The sequence below is a fragment of the Manis javanica genome, chromosome 6 (genome assembly GCF_040802235.1).
Source record: "Manis javanica isolate MJ-LG chromosome 6, MJ_LKY, whole genome shotgun sequence".
NCBI classification, from domain to species: Eukaryota; Metazoa; Chordata; class Mammalia; order Pholidota; family Manidae; genus Manis; species Manis javanica.
Window position 1 is genome coordinate 144569027 of NC_133161.1, and position 23540 is coordinate 144592566.

Genomic DNA, 23540 nt, shown 5'->3' on the forward strand with positions numbered 1-23540 from the left:
ATAATAACCACATTGTTTTTCTTGTGAAACCTTCATCAGAGTGTATATCAACGATACCTTAATAAAAAAATATTTTAAAAAAGGAGTAAGTTGGTGCTTTTCTGGAGTATAATTCAGCAACAAGTATTTACCCAAACATGTATGCCCTTGGACTCAGAAATCCCACTTCTATGAATTGTCCCTGAGGAAATAATCAAGAATATTCACAAATAATAGTTTACTGAATAAATAAATTTTGAACCACATGTATAAGCAACATATGTGGTCAGCTGTGCCCCTCAGTACCCACAGGTTCCAGGCTGGTGGAGGCCCACTTCCACCACAGTAGGCACAGTAGGTCTATTGTGATCTACTTTACACACTAGGGTTTCACTTAAGTCAGTTCCACTGCTTTGCGGTCATTTGAAATAATCTGAAAATCACTGTAGGAGCAGAATATGTAGCAACATCCTAAGATGTTCAAGATATTCCTAGCAAAACACATCATGTACAATATGATTCCATATAGACAAGAGTGACAATGAACATCCACCAGATTGCTAACTACTGTCTGAATCTAGGTGGTAAGATTATAGGTAGCTTTTATTTCTTCGGTGTCACATATCTGTAATTATGTTTCTAATATTCTTTAATACATATTACTTTCATGAAGAGAAAAAGGTCACTAAAAGGGCAATCAAAAAATGATTATAATTCTATTGATGATGTTAATAAAAATATAAAATTGCACCTCCTCATTAAGCATTCTGGCAATATGTACTTTAAAATGTTCATTCACATGCTTTTGTCACAGTAATTCTACTTTCTCTGCATCTCCAGTTATGTACAAAAATGTTCACTGAAGGAAGTTTATTACAGTAAAAGCTTTGAAACAAATTTAATATCCAACAGGGGAATGGTTGAATATGTGATGTTATAGCCCCATTAAACATTAATACACAATCATTCAAAGTGGGGATTTTTAAATGATTGAGAGAAATGCCCAAAATAAAATGGTAAGTTAAAAAAAAGGGAGAATATAAAACTGTGTCTTTATCTAAAAATACAGACATTTTACCAGTGTTCAGCCACGGCCAAATAGCAAGCATCACCTGAACCCTCTATCCAGCTATGAAAGCAGAATAAACTATACAAGAAAGAAGGCCCTGGAGATCCACCAGGCAGCCACAATTCGAGGGGCCAAGATTCCAGACAGAAGTTAGTGGGGGTATTAGAACTCACAGCACCCAAATAGAACCAACAGAAAGAGTTCTGAACTTGGGGTGTGAGGGTTGGTTTAAACAGGCTGGGGAGAAAGAGACTGGAAATTTGCAGGTACTGTGGTGGTGAAGATGCGAGGGGCCAAAAGTCCTGAAGACGGGAAGTGCAGAGAAAGCAGTTTAAAATTCTGTCTGCAACTTTTCCTCTAGTTACTGCTGATCCCCCAACTATGCATGCCTGGGGCTAGATTATGGGAAACCAAGCAGGAAGTAGCAAACGAGGAGCTCAACAGATACTTTGGTTGTCTTGCCAAGCTCAAGAGACAAGGTCGGAGTTAACAGATATGGCCTTTAAAGTAATTACTTACATGTTCGATAAAAAAGGAGGTTGGAGAATTTTACTAGTAAACAAGAATAATTTTTGAAAATCACATAGGAATTCTACAACCTAAAAAACAGTATCTGAAACCACAAATTCAACAGATGGATTTAGGACAATTAAAAACTGCAAAAAAGAGAATATTAGGAAACTGGAATATAGCACAAACTATTCAAGTTAAAGTAAGGAGGAAAAGGAATGGAAAACACAGAAATGAGCATAAGAACTATATGAGGCATGGTGACAAGGTCATATTCAGGTAGCTGGAGTCACAGGAGAGGTAGAAGAGAGACTGCACACTATTCAGTCTATTTAAAGAAATACTGGCTGAGAATTTTCTAAAACAGATTAAAAACATCAAACCACAATATCAATCAACTCTACAAACCATAACAAGGATAATAATAAAGAAAACTACATAGAAGTTATAGTAAAAGTACTGGAATCCAAAGACAAAGAGCTCTAGTAAGAAGTCAGAAAAAGAAACATTATCTTTAGAGAAGCAATATTAAGCCTGAGAGCTAATGTCTCAACAGAAATGGAAGCCAAAAGGTAGTGCCAATGATATTTTTAAGGTGCTAAAAGAAAGTGATAGTATGTAACAATACTTCATTTGTTTTCTGAATGATTTAAGAGACTAATGCATTTAAAGGTAAACGTATTCTAGTGTAAAAGCTGGTATTACTGGAACTTTGCTTTGTGACTAAATCTTTTTTCTAGATAACTTAGGAGATAAATGCATTTAAAAGACATACTTTGTTTTCAGGTACACAATGTACAAAAATGTAATTCTCAACAACTGAAAGGGACAGGGACAGAACTGTAAAGGAGCAGAGTTTTTCTACATTACTGAAGTTAAGCTGGTATAAATTCAAATTACAGTGTTATAAACTTTAGGGTGCTAAGTGTAATCCATATGGATTACACAGAAAATAGCTATGGAATATACACAAAAGTAAGTAAGAATTTAAACATTTTGCCACAAAAACAATCAACTAAACACACAAGACAGTAATGCAGGAAATAAGGGACAAAAAAGCCATTAGGACATACAGAACAAATAGCACAAGAACAGCAGTCCCTCCTTATCAGTAATCACTTTAAATGTAAACGAATTAAACTCTCCAATCAAAAGACAGAAATTGGCAGACTGGGTCAAAAATGCATTTATCCTATCGATTATGCTCTCTACAAATGACTCAGCTGAAATCCAATGACACAAACAGGTGAAAGTGAAGGAACAGGAAAAGCTTTTCCACGCAAATAATAACCAAAAGAGAGCAGGGGTAGTGGCGGTAATATCAGACAAATAGACTTTAAATCAAGAAAGGTACAAGAGACAAAGGATATTATGTATTAATAAAAGACTTGATACAGCAAGAAGACATAACAATTACAAACATTTGACAGACCATCAAAATATATGAAGGAAAAACGGACAGAACTAGAGGGAGAAATAAATGTTTCCACAATAATATTGGAGACTTCAATACACCATTCACAAGAATGGGTGGCACAACCGCACAGAAGACAAATAAGGAAACAGAGGACTTAACACAATAAGCCAATGAGATCTAACCAACAGAGCGGAACACTCTACGGAACAACAGCATACACAGTCTTCTCAAACGCACATGGGATAGTCTCTAGGCAGACAATATGTTAGGCCACAAATTAAGTCTCAATCGATTAAAAAAGATATACAAAGTATCTTCTCTGACCACAATAGTATAAAATCAGAAATCAATAACGAAAGTAAGACTAAAAATTCACAAAATTGTGGAAATTAAACAATATACTTTTTAATAACCAATGAACCAAGGAAGAAATCACAAGGGAAATTAGAGAATACTTAAAGGTAAATGAAAACACCAATACAACAACATAATAAAACTTATGAGAAGCAGCAAAAGCAGTGTTAAGGAGGAAATTTAAAGCATAAGCAATCCTATTAAAAAACAAGATCTCAAGTCAACAAACTAACTTAGAACTTAAGAAAACAGACAAGGAACCAACTAAACCCAAAGCTAGCAGAAGGAAGGAAATAAAGATTAGAGATAAATGAAATAGAGAAGAGAAAAACAATGGGGAAAATCAATGCCCAAAAGTTGGTTCCTTGAAAAGATCAATAAAACTAACAAATTTATCTAGATGGACTAAGGAAAAGGAGAGAAGACTCAAATTACCAAAATCAGATATTAAAGTGGAGACATTACTATTGATTCGATTCTACAGAAATAAGGATTTTAAGAGTACATCTATACACAGAACTTACTAAGACTAAATCACAAAGATATAGAAAATCGGAATAGACCTATAATTAGTAAAGAGATTGAATTAGTAATTACAAATCTCTCAACAAAGAATAGCACCGTACCTGACAGCTTCACTGGTGAATCCTATTGAACACTTAATGGACTAACACCAATTTTTTTCAAACTGCTCCTAAAAACTAGAGTGGGAACATTTCCTAACTCATTCTATGAGGCCATCATAATCATGTTACAAAATCAGACGGACGCTAAAGAAAACTACAAACCAATATCCCTTATGAACATTGATACAAAAGTCTGCAACAAAATACTAGCAAAAAGAAGCTGGCAGCATATTAAAAGGAGTACATACAATAGCCAAGTGGGATTTATACCTGCAATGCAAAGATAGTTTAACATGCAAAAAAATGGTTAATGTAATATGCCACTTCAACAATATGAAGGAAAAAACCCCACATGATCATCTCAATTGGTGCAGAAAATGCAGCTGACAAAATTTAACTGTTTTATGATAAAAACCTTCAACAAAATAGGAATATAAGGAAAAGTACCTCAACATAATAAAACTCATATGAAAAATCCAGAACAAGCACACTCAATGGTGAAAGACTGAAAGTTTTTTCTGAAAGATCAGGAATAAGGCAAGGATGCCTGCTTTCACCACTTTTATTCAACACACTATTGGAAGTTCCAGCCAAATCAGTTAAGTAAGGAAAATAAATAAAAGACATCCAAACTGGAATGGACAAGGTGAAATTATCTTTCTGTTTGCAGATGATATGATCTTATATGTAGAAAACCCTAAAGATGTCATAAAAGAGCTGTCAGAATAAACGAGTTCAGGAAAGTAGCAGGATACAAAGTCAACACACAAAAACCAGTTGCATTTCTATACACAAACAATGAACAACCTGGAAAAGAAACTTCAAAAGCAATCTCTTTGCAAAAGCATCAAAAAGAATAAAATAGCAATTAACTGAAGAGGTGAAAGAGTTGTACAATGAAAACTGCAAAACATCGCTGAAAGAAATTAAAGAGGGCTTAAGTAAATGGAAACACATCCCACATTCATGGATTGGAAGACTTAATGTTGTTAAAATGTCAGTACCATCCAAGGCAGTTTACAGATTACATGCAATCCCTATCAAAATCCCAATGATGCTTTTGCAGTAGAAAAACTCATCCTAAAATTTATAGGAAATTTCAAGGGACCCTGAATAGCCTGAAATCTTGAAAAGAAAAAACAAAAAATGCAAATCTGGAGGACTCACACTTCCCTATTTCTAAACTTACTACAAAGCTACAGTAATCAAAACAATGTGGTACTGGCATAAAGATAGACATACAGACCAATGCAACAGAATAGAGAGCCTAGAAATAAACCCTCACACATATGGTCAAATTATTTTTGTCAAGGGAGCCAAGATAATTCAATGGAGCTAAGGACAGTGTTTTCAACAAGTGGTGCTGGGAAAGCTAGAAGTTCATATGCAAAAGAATGAAATTAGACCCTCACCTAATTAACACCACATATAAAAATTAACTCAAAATGGATCAAGAACCCAAGTATAAGATCTAAACTAACTCTAAAATAAACCTCTTAGAAGAAAACGTAAAACAAAAGCTTTATGACATTGTATTTGGCAACAATTTCTAGGATAACAAAGGTACAGGTAACAAGAAAAAATAAGACATAATGATTTTAAAATTTTGTACATCAAAAAACACTATGCAGAGTAAAACAGCAACCCACAGAATGGAAAAAGTATTTGCAAATCATATATCTGATATGGGATTAATACCCAGAATATACAGAGAACTTCTAAAACTCAACAGCAAAAGAACAAACCACCTGATTAAAAGATGGACAAAGGACTTATACACAGACATTGTCCCAAAAATATAGATGAATGGCCAGTAAGCATATTAAAAGAGGCTCAATATCACTAATCATTCAGGGAAATACAAATCAAAATTACAATGAGATACCACACCTCATTAGGATAGTCACTATCAATCAATCAATCAATCAGTCAATCAATCAATAACCTTTGTGCACTGCTGGTAAGGATGTAAAATAGTATCATTGCTGTGGGAAATAGTAAGTGGTGTCTCAAAAATTTTAAATACAATTTCCATATGATCCAGGAATACTACTTGTGGTACATACCCAGAAGAACTGAAAGTAGGGTCTTGAAGAGTTGTTTGTTCACCCACATTCATAGTAGTATCAGTCACAAAAGCTAAAATGTGGCAGTAACCCAAGTGTCCATCAGTTGGTGAATGGATAAACAAAATGTGGTAGAGTGGTCCCCCCTTATCCCTTATCGCCCTTATTTCCATGATTTCAGTTACCTGCAGTCAACCATGGTGCAAAAGCAGATGATCCTCCCCCTGACATTGACAGAAGGTTCACAGTAGCCGGACACTATGTCATATGCCTACACTACTAACCTCATTTCATCTTATCATATAGGCATTTTATCATCTCCCATTATCACAAGGGGGATAATATAGTACAGTAAGATATTTTGAAATAGAGACCACATTCACATAACTACAGTATATTGTTATAATGGTTCTATTTTATTATTGTTGTTAATCTCTTAACTGTGCCTAATTTATAAATAAACTTTAGCATAGTCATGTATGTATAGTACAGAACAGTATATATATAGGGTGCAGTACTATCAATGCTATTAGTTTCAGGTATCCACTGGGAGGAAAGTCTTAGAACATATACCCTGCAAATAAGGTAGGGGGAGACCCACTGTATATACATACAGTGGAATATTACTCAGCCTTAAAAAGGAAGTTCCGCAATATACTACAATATGGATGAACCTTGAAGACATTATGTTAAGTGAAATAAGTCAGTCACAAAAGTCAAATACTGTCTGATTCCACTCATATGGGATACCTGGAGTAGTCAAAATCATAAAGGCAGGAAGTGAATGGTGGTTCCCAAGGGCTATGGGGTCCGGGGGAGAATGGCGAGTTATTGTTTAATAGGTAGAGTTTCAGTTTTATACAATAAAAAGAGTTTGGGGATGGATAGTGGTGACAGTTACACAGGTTAATGTGGTTAATACCACAAACCCTTATCCTGGTATATGGGTATGGTGATAAATTTTATGTTATGTGTATTTTACCAAACACAAAAAAGCAGATACTTAAGAATTAAGAATTTTAAAAATTAACAAAGCCAAAACTGCTTCGTTGAAAATAAAACTGATGAGCCCCAGCAAGACTGATCTATGTACATGTACACAGAGAAAAGAATGGAAAAAAACAGTCCAAAACATAAAATATGGTAATTTTTAATTGATGCAAATAAAGATCCACTTTAATTTCTTCTTTACACTCCTCTGGGCTTTCTAGATTTTCTCAAAGTAAGCTGCTTTAAGTACCAACCCCACTGAATGAAATATAGCTTCAGTAAATTTACCTGGCGGCCAGAGAATAAATGGCACTTGCAGATGCGGAAGGTTTGATTTTGGGGTGCTCACACTCTGGACCTGCCAACGGGCTGTTATTCATATTCTGGAAAGAAAAGTATTGAAAAAGAACCTTCTTAACACAGCTAAGTATCCTCCTAACTTATTTAATCTATTCAAAATAACAAGAGCAATAAAATGGACACAGATGTCCCTCCCTCAATGCCATGTTTAGGGGTTATTATATCGGACAAAAGCATAGTTGCTTTCAAGCTCTGAAAAAAATTCAGATGTAACGTTAGGGAGATAGAGATCTAAAGAGAGCCACGGAAATGGGATTGTTGATTTTAATTCTAGAAAGACTGCAGAACACTGGCTGTCTGAGTTTAAAAATCTATACCTCCCTTCTACATGCTACCAGAAAGTCAGACCTGATCCATGTCCACTAATCAGACCGCCTATCACACAGATGCTGCTTTAATCTAAGTCATCCTCCCCCTTCTCTTGCAACCAAGAAATACGCAGTTCATTAAAGGACCACAGCATTGCTCAACTTCACTGTTCAGAGGCAATGATTCGCCCTCTTGCTTACTTAGCACCAGCTATACAAACCCCTTTGTTATTCCTCAGATAGACTCCCCTGAACTTACCTGCCTTTCCCTTCATCCTAGAATGGTCTTCCCTCAGAATCAGCATGGCCCACTCTCACTGTTGCTCCAGGTTTTTGCTCAAAATTATACTCCATCCCTCCTCGTACCTGCCAACCCAACTACAGTTGTTTCTATACCCCGTTTTTTTGCGCTGTTTTTCTCCACAGTACTCATCAACGTCTGCCATCCTGTTTTATTTACTTATCTTGCTTATTTCTATCCTTCCGCCACTAGAATGTAAACTTTGTGAGGGCAAGATTTTTTGTTGAGTGCATAAATGAACCGACAAAAGAAAGGATCTACCCCTCCCAGCCCCAGGTCTGGACTCTTATCTCATGCTAATCCAAGAGACCACTGACCTATCTTTTTTCAATCTACTCTTGCATTGATCCATTCTATATGCTACTGCTATATTCATCTCTTTAAACCATCATTTTGGTCATGTCACTCCACTAATCTAAAACCTTCAAACGCTCCTCATTTCCTACCAAATAAATTCAGCCTTTTGGCCTTGGTGGGTTTTCAAGGTTCTTTAATCTAGTACCAATGCTCCTTTCTAGCCCTTTTTCCTAATCTGACACACAAAATTTTTGCTCCACTCAAATTAAACTACTTCTAGTTCCACAATACACCGTAAGCATTTCTGTCATTTGTAGAGCTGATCCATCTTAAAACTGATCCATTCTGAAGAGAATACTTCAGATTCAGATGGCGCTCTTTCTATAAAGTCCTCATGATTGCACTATCTGGAATAATCTCTCCTTTCTCTGAAACTTAATTATTTTATTATATATATATGATATATATTCCATATATATATAAGCAGTATAAGTATATTCTTATACTACCCATTTATGCATATGTATACATATTGCACACATACACATTTAGAGTAATATTTACAAACATGCTTTATCTGCTCTATTAACATACATACTTCTTGAGACTAGAGATTGTTATATTATCACTGACTCCTGTATAAAACCTGTCACAAAACTCTGACCCATTAAATGCCATCCACAAATATTTATTAATAGGCTAAATAACTTCACAATCAGGACTCACCGTAGAGGTATCCACACTGTATGCGCTCCCAAGCCTAGGCACATCTGTTCTGGGTTCCACTTGTGAGGGCAATGAAAATGGAAGTGAGTGCCGGTTGGTTAATTCTCTCCCTGTCCAGGGGTCACTAGGGTTTGGGGCAACTGCTGGTACTTTGGGAATTGGCCGAGGCAGCCATGATTCCCCAAGGCGGCTAGAGGGGACAGGGGGCAATTTGTCCCTGGATGGACAGTCGCCTGGTGTACAAGGCAAGGGGCGTCTCTGGGGCCGGGTTTCTGCTCCAACAGAATATGGTCGATCCGGAGGGGGTGGTGGCGGAAGATCTCGGAGCGTGGGAGGTATTGGCAATGGTTTGTCCTTATGAAGGGAGCCAGAAGCAGCCTGTGGGAGCATGACGAAAGCACATCAATCCAAAGTCACCAATCTGTGACAAAGTGTCAGAAAACAGCATAGGCGGAGAAAGCTTTACCTTGGAAGCCGTTCCAAGACCAGAAGCACTTGAAGGAATAGGTACTCGCTGCTGCAGAAGGTCAAGTCGTGGTGGTACTGGGGGAAGGGAAGCTTGTGGCGCCATTGAGAACGGAGAGGGAGGCCGTTCCACCTAACACAAATGAGATTTCCTAACAGGTTATTCTTGCTGGCGGGGGTGGCATCTTTCAACTCCTAAAGCTGTAGACAGACAGCAAGTAGTATATGAACACTGACTGTGACCACCAATGGGTCAGACTTCCTGAATTACTTCTGTGTCACCATAAGGGGGCACACTCAATCATAGAATCACCACGTGGATGCAAGCTACAGGCAAATGTATCTAGAAATGGCAGTGCTACAAAAAGATTGCTAGTTTACAATTTGAAACTTCAATTTGAAACAATATTATAACTTCCCAATTCCTCAACTTCATAGAAAGAAAAAAATATTTTCAAGATAAAAAAAATAGGAACCCATATAAAAAGAAAGGAGCAGACATTAGCCTCTCAACTAGTCACCCAGGAAATTATGTGTAAGGGGCAGAACACTGAAAGGTAAGAAATTCTCCATGGGTTATCACGATAAAAAGAAGAAAAAAAACCTCTGTAAGAAGTCACTAAAAAGTGTCTTGAGTCTTTCTGAAGAAATGCTATTTCAATTCAGTAATTAAAATGGATTAGTATTTTCTATCAATTTGTCTTCTAACAAAAGTGTTACAAGAAACAATACATGTGTTTTCCTCTTCCCTGCCAAGAGCAGGATAATGAATAGCTGGTAAGTCTGTCTAAGTAAGCTGCCCAGAGGTATACAGTAATGCACCCAAAATGCCACTGCATTTGCATTCTCGAACAGGGAGAACACAGAACAGGCTGGTATGCATCACAAGCACTTATGTGAGATGATGGAAAACTGTTCACATACTTAGTCCTATCATTAATGCTGGCTGGTAAATGAGGATAAAGAAAGCCCTCACCATGAGCTACTTGCTTTCACACATGTTTAAGAACACAGGCGCCATGTGAATGGAGCATGCGCGATGCAGCTTGAGTGGCTACACAGCTTAACGGTGAGGAAATGAAAAAGGTTCTTGGTCAAGCTAATTCTTACTTTGTCATCAGTTTTCAATCACTGTATCCTCCTGACTTTTCTACATAGGGGTCGCATATCTGTATCTTCCTTTTCACTCTATTTACAAACCTCAGATCTGATCTGTCAAACCACCTTCTAGTGATTCTCCCACCTCCTAGTTTCTCATCTCACCAGATCCTTTTGCTCACCATTATCAGCATAGCCATCCTTAAATACTAGCTCAAAAACCATCTATCAGTAACTTCTGCTTTTCCACAAGTCCCGGTTCTGGAATTCCTACCTCCTTGCCTTGGTTCAGGCTGTTTCCCAATATGAAAAGACTTCTCTTCCCTATTTTGATCCCTCCCACCATCCACCTCTCTTATTCCTAAAGTGCAGAGCAGTTGAGTTAATCATATTTTTCAATTCATGGCTCAACATCATAACCAATGGCTGCAATGTCCTTCTATCTCAACATGTAAGAAAGTCCCAGAAAAGGAGAAAAACACAAATGAAGAAATTATCAAACAAATAATACAAGAACATTTCCAAGACCTAAGGGATATAAATATCCACATAGAAAAGGCTCACTGCACAACTAGCCCAACGAAGGGAAAGAAATCGTAACAATGAGCAACCAATACCGCCGGTAAGTTTTCCGGGAACCAAGAATAAGGAAAGTGTCCTGAAAGCTTCTGTGGATAAAGGGAAAGGGAGCAACAAATAGTAAAAATACACTAGAATCCAAAAGTCAAGTAGTCTAATAATTTAAGTTGAATTTTTTTCAACCTAGAATTCTGCAACTAGTTAGAGTTTGAGAGTTGAATAAAGGCATTTTAAGCTATCAGGTATCTCAAAAATTTTACTTCACACCTTGTCACAGAAAGCTATTTTGAGGATATACTCCAGCCAAACACAGAAGTAAAAGCAGTAAAGAGGAAAACATGGGAGCCAAGGAACAGGCACCCCAACACAGAGGAGAGACGATGAAGTCCCACGATAATGGCAAGGGGAGACCTCAGGGCGACGGGGAATACAGTGCCCTGAGAGGATAACCAGTCCAAACTGGAGCTGAATCGCGAAGACTCTGTATACCAGTACACTACATTATACACTATCTCCGATAATAACAGGATTTACTTCATAGAAAATTATGTTCAGAGGATGTTTGACACCATGGTAAGATTTGGTAGTGACATGTACAAACTGAAAACTAAGGGGAAAAAAGCAGTTATCCCAGGAAAATCCAAAGGCTGTTTGAGAAACCAAAGCAATCCTATCAGAGTATCTTGCTCAGCACAGCAGGCAGCAAAATCGTTTCACACTGCAAACACCTGAGCCGCAGCACAAACTCCATTCAAACTACAGCGGGCAGGCATGCTGCAGGAGACAGGAGACGCAGACGTAAGTCCTTTCTGACAATGCCTGAAGTGAACAGGTGACTAACACCGAAGAATCCAGAAGAGGCGGTAAAAGTGTAGGTAAGAAACCATTTTAAGAACTGAAAAATCCGAACGGAGCACAGAGAGCAGCTGAAGGGGGCCGAGGCAGACAGCCAACAATTCCAAAAGCCTTTTAGCAATTCTTTTAAACTTTAAAATAATCTGCAAGCATTTGCTGCTTGGATTTTTTAGTAAGTAGATTCACTATATTAAAAACAAATTAAAACAAATGGCAACAAAAGAGTGAACGACAGCTACTAGGGTGTATGTGACAAAACAGTCACTCCCACAGTCTCACACACCTCTGGGAGTGAATTTGGGACAAAAATTGGAGACAGATTTTAATATCAATCCAAAAAAATTAAATGGTTTTACTCAAATATCTTATTCATACAAATATTTTGTTTACATCTTATGTGGACTATAAAGTGCAAAAAATAAGATAAATGCCTACAAAGTACATACCACACAGCTAAACAATGAAATACCACTGTTCTGGTGAAATACTGTGCCCCTCTGCTCTATCAGAGAGCTTAAAGGTACATACTCTACCCAGCAATTCCACTGCTAGAAAGTTATCCTACAGGTAGGCTTGCAGAAGGATGCCAATAAGTATAAGCCTGGAAACAATATGAGTGTCCATTAAGAAAGAGTAAATAAATTATGAAATAGCAAGGCAACAATGTAATATTTGAAGCTCTTTTTTCTCTACTTGAATTTTTACAGTGTATCTTCATTACTACTTTTCCTTTCTTGAGTAAATTTTAATATGATCCATATATATCCAGCTACAGAAAAAGTGTTCACTTTCATCTTTCTTTTAAAGTCCTGTAGCACTCAGAGTGTGTACCCAACAATTTAAAACAATGTACACTGTCTGCCTTTTGTATTAAATAATAGTGTCTCTTCCCAAATACAATTCCTAGATCTTTGTGGCCCTTTAACTTAGGTTTCTTATCCCATGTATCACTCAACACATAACTACTTACCTAGCACAATAAACACCTTGCAAAAGTAATGTGTTAATTATAAAAAATCCAAATATCTCATAAAATAAAAATTCTCTGAACTTGTATCCTCAGAAACAACACTGAGTACTTCAGTGTATACTCATTCAATTTTCTCATAGTGCACATTCAAAATTTTTTTACAACCAAAAATTTTTTGCATAGAAATAAGGTAATACTATATACATGGCATACACTTGCTTTTTTAAACTCAATACACATTAGACAGCCTCCCACTTAGATATATGTAAATTGAATTCATTCTGCATAGCATTCCATTATGTGCACTGTAACAGTGGGAAGAATGTTCACCTCACCCAAGTTGTTGATGCCCTAAAACCCAGGACCTGTGAATGTATTATTACTTGGCAAAAGGAGTTTTGCTGATGTACTTAAAGGTGTGGATCTTGGGATGGGAGAATTATCCTGGATTATCCAGCGGGCCCAATGCAATCCCATAGTCCTTAAAAGCAGAGAACCTCAGAGAGATAAGATGGGAGGAGGTGGAAAGGAGGCCAGGAGCCAAAGAATGGGAATATTGCCAGCCCACAACCAGCAAGGAGACCCGGACCTTAATCCTAAACCGCAAGGAACTGAGCTGTGCCAAATCCAGGTGAGTTAAATAAATGGATTTTCCCTTAGAGCCTAAAGAAAGGAACACAGGCCTGCCGACACCTGGCTTTAACCTGATGGGACATGTGTCAGCCTTCTGACCTTCAAAACTAAAGAGAATAAATCTGTGTTGCATTAAGCTGCTAAATTTGTAGTAATCAGTTATGGAGCCATAGATTTACTAACACATGGATGCACCATCATTTCTTGCTGATGGATATGTGAGTTGTTCCTAATTTTTCATTACTACAAATAATGTTGTATATCTGTACCTTTGTGTGCTTGTCTGTTTCCTTAGGCTATATTCTGAGAATTGAAATGGCGAGGTCAGACTGTGAACATTACACACTTTAAACAGATGTCAAACTGTCCTTCAAAAAGGTGGAACTTAATAATTTGTACCCATATCAACACTGGATGTTAAGTGCCTGTTTCTCCACAGTGAGTATTATCTATCTATAAAATTTCATGAAGTAAAAAGGGGATTTTAATTTCAAATAAATACACACAGGAATGATCATTTATCATGTCATTCTGCTTCCCTCATATTCCAGGAGTTACCAGTAAATGTCCATGAATGAACAGACGGCAATCTATGCAAGAACATAAAACTGTTATAGAGGTCAAATGAATCCTCTTAAAATGGAACCAAAAAACCTGTTACGAGTGACCAATACTGTCAATTTCAAAACACCAAAAATGTACCACTCAGTCCAGGTTTCTTTGATTATCCATAAATGATATAGCACTGTAAATCTGTCAATTCCTGTTTTGAAGTGTTTTCGATTCCCAAACACTTAAAGTAACTACCATGTGTTCAACTTTGAATAGCTAAATACAAATAAGACAAATCTTGCCTTCTAAGATAATGGGAAGAAATACTCTTCATGAAATATGACAAGGTGATAAGTTATGCTGCAGACATATTCATAGCTTCCAGGAACACCTGGCCAGACCTAGACTGTATGTGTACCAATGAATGTGAAGTTTGGGGTGGGGGAAGTAGGGTACAGTCTGGAAAGATTTTCTGGGAAATGAAATGGAACTAAATTACATAGAAAGTACCAAGACAAAGGCATGGAGATTTTTAATGGTTCGGCCTTGCCGGACCACAAAATATAAGCAGAAAGGTTTATCAGGGCAAAGTGCCTGGAAAGGAGAATGGGCTTAACCTATTAGTAATGAGAAGTTGCCAAAGAGAATGAGGAAAAGAATGAGGTGGTCAGGTCTGCGCTGTAGAGAGATGACTCTGGAAATGGGGAGAACAGGGGATGACGACAGCCTTCTGAAACAAGGCAGTGGTATTGAGGACACAGGGGAGGTCTATATACTGGATACAGGTATTTAAGAGATAAAAATCCATTCTTTCAATACTTACTGAGCACCTGCTTTGCCATTGTGCCAGGCGGTTGGGTGCTAATATATAAGAAAGCTGCTTTTGTACCAAGGAAACGCATCCCATGAATTTATAACATTCTTAACTAGAGCATCTACAACATATCAGAACCTTTTGTTTGCCTACATTTACTGAGATCTTTAAGGACTGCCTTACTTTGAATTAGTGAATAAATCCCTGTTTTTCACTGATATAACGGAATTGGACCACATCCTTTCTTAGCCTTTACCTTCCCTACCCTTACCAGAGCCTTTCTAGTTTTAGTTTCTACGTGGTACCTCCTAGCGCCCTCCAATCACACTAGTTGCCATTATTTGCTTATTAATAAGTGCCTCATTTCTCCCTGCCCCCCAAAACCTAGCTTTCTAATAAATGCAAAGACTCCATTAGAAAAAAAAACAAGAACGACATATTCTAGTCACAGTAGCAAAATAGGGTTCTATTATTTTATCCCCCCACACCCATTTCTCCAGAAAGCCCGGTGGGTGAAGCCCAGCTCTAGGATATGGACAGGGAGCATGGGCCTTACAGCTGCAGTATCTGGTCATGGACTCTGGTTCAGCTGACTGTGAGGTCTTCAGCAAACCATTAACCTCATTGTGCCTTGGTTTCCTTATCTGTTAAACGAGGACAGTAATAATTATCTACTCATAGGGTTGTTTGAGTATACATGAGTACAGGATTGTGTGAGTTAAAAGAGTAAAGTGCTCACAGAGAAGACAAGTAATGACTCTATAGCATCTTACTAGGCTGATAGACAGTGACTGCAATGGGGGGGACTTGATAATATGGGTGAATGGTGAAACCAGTGTTGTTCATGTGAAACCTTCATAAGATTGTGTATCAATGATACATTAAAAATAAAGGGTAAAGTGCTCAGCATGGCATCTCTCACATAGTAAATACTCAAGCTATTAATACTCATTGTAGTCTGGATGTCATTAAGTGCTCACTGCTTTAGAACACAACCCATAATGGATTTTGCCAGTCCCTTAAAATGCAGTCTTACCTTAGCACCAGCCAATTCCTTCATCATGAAGAGAGAATCATCAGCTCGCTCATCATCATCATCATCATAATTTGGGGAGGGAGCTCCCTCTGCTCCTTGCCTCAAAAGGCTGCCGCTCCCTCTAGGATCAAATGGATCTACCACAATGGGCTCAGTACCTTTAATTTCACATCGGCAGAAAGGACAGCCCTGCCCTTCTGATTCCTGAGGAGGAAACAACAGATGGTAACAGACACATCTCAAAGTACTTAAAATATCTGTCCATTAGGAAATACATTTCCCCGGAGATGAAAAAAGAGATCAAAAGCTTAAAACCTACCCCACAAGCCAGTTTTTTCTTTATATCTGTAAGGGATATACAATGCCTGATTCTTCAGACTAACTATATAGTCGACTGAGAAAATGCATGGTCTGGATCCTTACCTGCCAGGAGGTAAGACAGGATGTGCACATGAGGTGCCCACAGGGCTCAATCTTTACATCCTTGTCGTTTTCAGCACATATTTTACACAGCTGGAATGTGGAGCCCATCTCACAGTATAATTCATATTGTTCCTTTGATTAAAAAAAAAGTTAAGAGATTATTCAGCCTATGGAAGATTATTTGTTGAATGAATGAATGAATGAATGACTGTAACTATAAATTCTAAATTAAACAAGTAAATTGAAGAATGTTAACTTTCTATACAAATTTTGCTTGTATAGAAGTGTCAGAACAGTAGTCAGAGTTCTCACATTAAAACAGAAAGCACCCAGTCCTATTTTAAGCCATGTGGTTTGAAGAGAAACCACACACATGAGTTCACTTATCTAGTCAAGCGGTTTAAATTTAAATGTTCCAATCACTTAATACAATTCCACTGTCACAATTCTATAAAGTATACACAAAAGCTTGGCTCTAATGGTATGGCTATAATGTGAAACAAAATTCACCTGGGTCACTTTGATGTGGTCTTGAGGAGTTGGTTCACATAAGCCTGTCAGGTCGGGATTCTGATTCCGTCCATCAGGAAACAAATAACTATAAAAAGTGTAACCTTAGGGTTTTAATGCCGATTTATAACTGCCTCCTGATATAGATAAATGATATCTAGGAATTCCCTCATTCAAAAAGCATAACTTAGTATAAGTACAAAAGTAAATCTTACAAATACTTCAAAAAAATTAACAACACAGAACAGTTCCAAGAAGACATTCTCCAAACACTGAGACTCTTTCTCCAGGGCACAATGCCATAGGCTCTATCTTTTAATTGAAGGGCTGACAAACTTTCTGTAAAGGGCCAGATAGTAAATATTTTAGGCTTTGCAAGCCATATAAATCAGTATCACATATTCTCCTCTGGTGATTGTTGTGTTTGTTTGTTTTTTAAACAACTCTTTAAAAAGGAAAAACTATCTCAGACACAGGCTATGCCAAAAAAGCTAGCCTGTGGGCAAAAGCTTGCCAATCCTAGTTTTAATCTATGGATGGCCAGAGTATAAATTTTTAATTTAAAATACATTTGCGTTTGACCAAGGACCTGAAATACCCTTGTTAGCAGATTTAACATTGAGAGATGCCAATTTAAAAGAAATGTAGTAAGAAGCAAATTAAGCCACTAATACCATCTGCCAAGAAGGAGCTTCTCGCACCAGACCACTCTGACATTTGGGGGAGCAACCCTTTGAGCTTTAGTGATACTATAGATGATGGTACATGATGGAAAATGGATTTTCCTAATCACTTTAAAGTACAAGTAGTTTTCTGATAATTTGGCCAATGGTTAGTATTTTTAGCGCTTACCTACTGATAATCAATTTGAATCCCCAAAGGCATAGCAATACTGGAATAAATAAGAACTCAGTCGTCAATATTAGCATGGATTATAAAAGCCCAAAGCCTGTAGAAATGCTGCCGGACCAAAGTGAAGTTAGGATGAAGGCAGATGAAGGCCTCTGAGCCTACTGTCATCAGCAACATCTAATCGCTCCAGTGCTGGGTAAATAACTGGTAACATTTTCTGCTAATTGGCATATATTCAAATCTAACATAGATTGAAAATAAGTTAACATTTGGAAAAGGAAAAAGATACAATTTACTCATGGTAATAACTGTAGCAGTAGAGAAAAATAACTTTACTTAAGGAATCCTTTTAAATAAAAACAAAAAGTCTTGCAGGACTTGAAGGTCAAAACAATAAAACCAACCTATTAATGTTTCCTGAATCGTAAACTGTGGAAGAAACCTAGAATAAAGTCATTAAGGTTGAAGTTTTACCGCCCTATAGTTTCTAGACTCTAGTAGATGGTCAACAGTAGATACTTACAAGCCTTCCCTGAAGCCATCAATCAGTGCTTGGAAGAGAGGTTTGTTGTGAGGGATTGTCTGCAGAATGTTCCCATCAGCAGTGACGTACCCAATAGCCCACTGACCCAGACGAGTACAACTCAGCCGGAAAATGTAACTAAGAACAGAGATAAACAGAATCTTTAATATATATATATATGCTTATATTAGTGTGGAAAGGCAAGACACAGACAAAAATCAAAAGCAGCATCAATAATAGATTCTTCAATGACTCCAGACCAAAAGCAATGAGCATACCAGCTCAATTTTTAAGTGGCTTAAAAGCATTTATCAAATCATAGGCTCTGATCAGTCAATTCCTCTGATAAACAGACATCAATCCTATTGCAAAAATGTGGCTAGCAGAGTCCAAGACAGTAAAATCCAGGAGGATAAATCTCTTTGTTGCATGGCACTGACCTGCCAGGTTTGTGAATGAATTTCTGGAGCCGCGCTTTCACTTCATCATATGTCAGGAAAGCCATGTAACCAGGATGAGTTACAGCAAGACTGTTCCAGTTCCTGAGTAAAGAAGACCAGGGCTAGGGAAATAAGAGAGCAATCAGACCTTTCTGCTCGAGACATGCAACCAGCCTGAGATCAATAAAGAACAAAAGGAAAAACAACCTCGATTCTCAGTTATAAAGTCTCCATTTATTCTCACAAAGTTTCAATTATGTTGTCACTTTGAGGGAAGTCAAATATGTTTGAGAGATAAGAGCTATGAAAAGCTAAGAAACGAATTTATGCTTATAGGAAATACTCAATTTCACAAAATGAAATTCAAAGCAGTTCTTCTAACCTAGTGAGGCTAAACAACAATACAACAATGAACAAAAAAACAGAAACGGAGCACGGCCTGCATGTGCCACTAAGAAGTTCCCAACAAAGGTTTATGCAGGTTGACACCGACAGACAGTATCTTTAGAAAAAGAAAGGAATGTTCTTTTTGAAGTATCAATACATCTCAATATTAACAGTCAAGAATTTCAATACAATAGGAGAAAAAGTTGAAAACATACATAAAATGTCAGAGAAACAAAAATAAGTAGCAGAGAGCTGGTTAAATATATTACTTATGCCCTCTTTTGGATATTCTTCAACCATCGCAATGATGCAAAAACAGAATTTTAATGACAAAGAAAGGTTATAAATGTGAGGGGGAGTAAACAGACTGTATAGTTCTCATTTAAAAACACACACACACATATGAAATAAAGGGTAGTTTTATCTTTTTTTCCTTGTAGTTTCCAGAATGAATAAAAATACTTTTACAATAAGCAAGTTCCCAAATGTTACTGTTTTAAAGCATTCTCTTCAGAAAAGTAGCAATAAGTATAGCCACCTTTTTAGTATCCTACCTGAAAGAGTCGTGTGAAAATGTCGAATTCAAACACTGAAATGTAATCATTGCAGGTCAGGTCAATAGTGGATTTCAGAGCCATGGCCTCCAGCCCAGAACTGATGGGATGCACTTCGTGCAGAGCCTGTCGGAAGCTCTTCCAAGGGACTATTGTCCTGGGGTGGGGGTGGGAGAGAAGACACAGAGTGTGATGACAGATAATTCTGGACACGGCTATCATCAAGAAAAAGAGGGCCACATTAAGCTCCCAATATCAATTTCAATTCCCTTCCAGAAGATGAGCTGTATTTTGAATTGTGAACAGAGAGAGAGTAAATGATAAATTTCTTAGCTAGTGAGTAAATTAATAATACAGAATATTTCCACTATTTGGTAGAATGTCACAAATTAACCCCTTTTCTCATCTTTCTTCAGACATTCGCTCTATTACAGAAGCATGGAAAAGGAAATGAGGTTATTCTTTTTATATAGTAAGTATAATCTGTGGCCAGGCTTCACTAACTGAAAGCCTGTGTTTAACCTTTTAAAGGCATGTAAAACATTCTGAGTTCTTTGAGGAACCCATACCATCAAGGAGTTTTTAAACAACAGTCTTAAGGTATTAGAAGAACAGAGTTCTGATAGCAATAGGAAAAATTTATTTAACATAAAAACAGTGATTAACCCCAGATAAGGTTGGTAAGAGACATTATGGGATTTCTATTTCTCAAGATCTTTAAAACAAATACAAATCTCACTGCTTTGATGAGTTTATGTATTCACCAGCTTGAAAATAAGAGCTCAAGTGGTGTGTTGAATTCTTATAAAGTAGTTATTAAGTTAAAGGAACTAAGTTAAACTTTTTCCTATCCTCTTCAGCTAAATGCTTTTGTTTTTGTTTTTGTTTTTTGAGAGGGCATCTCTCATACTTATTGATCAAATGGTTGTGAACAACAATAAAATTCTGTATAGGGGACTCAATGCACAATCATTAATCAACCCCAAGCCTAATTCTCAACAGTCTCCAATCTTCTGAAGCATAACGAACAAGTTCTTACATAGTGAGTAAGTTACATGATGAACAGTACAGGGGCAGTCATATCACAGAAACTTTCGGTTTTGATCACGCATCATGAACTATTAACAGTCAAGTCAGATATGATTATTCATTTGATTTTTATACTTGATTTATATGTGAATCCCACATTTCTCCCTTATTATTATTATTTTTTTTTTAATAAAATGCAGAAGTGGTAGGTAGATGCAAGATAAAGGTAGAAAACATAATTTAGTGCTGTAAGAGGGCAAATGTAGATGATCAGGTGTGTGCCTGTAGACTATGTGCTAATCCAAGCTAGACAAGGGCAACAAAACATCCACGGATGCAGAAGATTTCTCTCAAAACAGGGGGGTGAGGTTCTAAGCCTCACCTCTGTTGATCCCCAATTTCTCACCTGATGGCCCCCCTGCGACTGTGCCTGTCTTAGGTTGTTCCTCCCTTGAGGAATCTTACCCGTCTCTGTTCAGCTAAATGTTTTAAACCACTAATGAGTCTATATTGTATATATAAACACGATTTCTTTTGAAGAAGTGTTAAGAGATTGTTGTTACCATCTGTATATTCAACTGAAAAGTTTTATTGCTTTCTTTTTCAGTTCCTTGATCCAAAATTTAAGGATATACAAGACATCTATATTAATATTATTATTAATATATTAATTTTAAAACATGAGCTTGACTCATAAATCTGCCTATATAATTTAAAACTTCTGCATATCAAAAGACAATATAACTAAGTGGAAAACAAGCCAGACTAGGAGATGATATCTGAATGTAAATAACTAACAAAGAATATCTGAGAATACGAAAAAGGCAAACTCAGCAGGAAAATGGACAAGCCAGGAACAAGCAAGTCAGAGTAAGAATCCTGACTGGTCATAAATATGAAAAGATGTTCAATTTCTCTTGGCATCAGGAATATAAAGCAAAATGATACCAACATGCCACCAGCATTAGCCAAAATGTGGACCTACTGGTACTCACGTATGCTACTTACTGGGATATAAACTGGTGTAACTACTTTACAAGCAAATGGGCAATATTTGGCAAAGCAGAAGATGTGAGACCCCCTGAGACTCAGCTATTTTATTCCTAGGTATGTAACTGTGGAGAAGCTCTTACAAATACAATTTTGTTGACTGAAGCACTGTTTATGGTAGCAAATATCCATTAACAACAGAGTGGATGGGGAAAGAAAGACAACGGTATTCAGTCAAAGCTCATGGGTTTCAGATAATCTTCAGAACTTTATTTCTTTTTTAAAAAAAAGTTAGTATTTACCAAAGCCAGGAAAAGTAGGTACAGTAATCCCCCCCCATTATCCACTGGAGATATGTGCCAAGCCCCTGGTGGATGCCTGAAACCACAGATGGTACCAGGCACTTTATATACTATGGTTTGTCCTATACATACACACCTATGATAAAGTTTAATTTATAATCTAGGCACAGTAAGAGTTATTGTTAAGAACAACAATAAAATAGAACTATAATAATACACTATGATAAATTATGTGATGTGGTCTCTCTTTCTCTCAAAATATCTTATTGTACTGTACTCACCCTTCTTGTGATGTGAGATGATGAAAGGCCCACGTGATGAGGTGAAGTGAGGGAAATGATGTGGGCACAGTATGTGTATACGTGTTTTTAATAAAACAAACAAAAAGCCCACAAAAGAATCCACAATTTAGTTCTTCATAGTTCAAATTCACTATTTTGAGACTTACTTTTCCCCAAAAGCTTTCCTCCAAAATTCGGCAGCATCTGCTTTAGTAATCCGAAATGTGTCTCCTTGGAAGAGTCCACTTGGAAAGATTCCTTTTAGTTCTGCCAGCATGTGGCTAAAGATCAGGGACAGTTTGGTTAAGTTTCGCCTACAAATGATCAGAAATGCAATAATTAAATAAACACATAAAATTATTTTATTTTAAATGCAATGAATTCACCATTAAATACATTTATAAAGAACCTGCTTAAGTACACTTTCCTGGCCAGTATTACTCAAAAATACATAAAACCAGAGCAGAGAGGAAGGAATATACTGCTGACAATATTAAATACTCTGATTTTATCTTTGTTCAAAGAAGGGCTTCAGAAACTTTTTGCTTTAACATCATATGAAAGATGCAAATACAATGGAAGAAAACTACCGCATTCTGCAGATCCACTCATATTCTAACCAAATGGACATTGTATAGTAAATCAGCAAAAAATGTTAACAGTGATATATTTTAAAGCTTTTAATCAGTCCTAATCACTCTGAGTATAAACTAACATGAATATATTTACTTTTTTAGGCTACAGATGAGAGGAATCAACAAATAAATAAACCTAACAGACTGGACACTTCTATAACCATTCACTCACAAAAGAATTCTTAGAAAAGCAAAACTTTTCTTCACATAAACTATTCCGGATTTATAAAAAAAACCATCAAATAACCTATCCAAATTAAAAATAAATTTCCCAATAAAAAGGACTATTTAAATATCCAGCCCTAACAATTATTTTTCCTAAATCAGACTTTAAAGAAGATAAGTTTTACCAAAACAACTCTTCCTTTACCAAAAATGAAGTACTAACATCCAAACCAATGGAAGAATTTCTACCTTTGTGTGTGTGCTACTACTATGTTTTAACAATTAGTTAACTTTATTCTAATAACCTCTGTTTAATGGATGTGATTATAATGATGCCACAAAGTAGCAATTTAACACACCAGATGATGTTTCTACTTTTAGGTATACACTCAGATTATCTTTGTTATCTTTAATAGTGATGTCACACAGAACAAGATCCAGATG

The 23540-nt window shown here is 36.8% G+C and overlaps 1 protein-coding gene across 5 annotated transcripts in view; it reads right to left on the minus strand.

Annotated features, from left to right (window-relative positions):
• Positions 1-23540, minus strand: part of CBL (Cbl proto-oncogene) — a 119194-nt gene that overhangs the window by 36034 nt on the left and 59620 nt on the right. For all 5 annotated transcript variants that reach the window (XM_073239612.1, XM_073239611.1, XM_073239613.1 and 2 more), the window contains 10 exons: positions 22464-22610; positions 19695-19851; positions 18754-18875; positions 18314-18451; positions 16939-17026; positions 16429-16560; positions 16006-16209; positions 9470-9601; positions 9004-9381; positions 7300-7394 (listed from right to left, as the gene is read on the minus strand). In XM_073239612.1, coding sequence (XP_073095713.1) covers positions 7300-7394; positions 9004-9381; positions 9470-9601; positions 16006-16209; positions 16429-16560; positions 16939-17026; positions 18314-18451; positions 18754-18875; positions 19695-19851; positions 22464-22610 — 1593 coding nt within the window. The remainder of the gene's footprint in view (positions 1-7299; positions 7395-9003; positions 9382-9469; positions 9602-16005; positions 16210-16428; positions 16561-16938; positions 17027-18313; positions 18452-18753; positions 18876-19694; positions 19852-22463; positions 22611-23540) is intronic.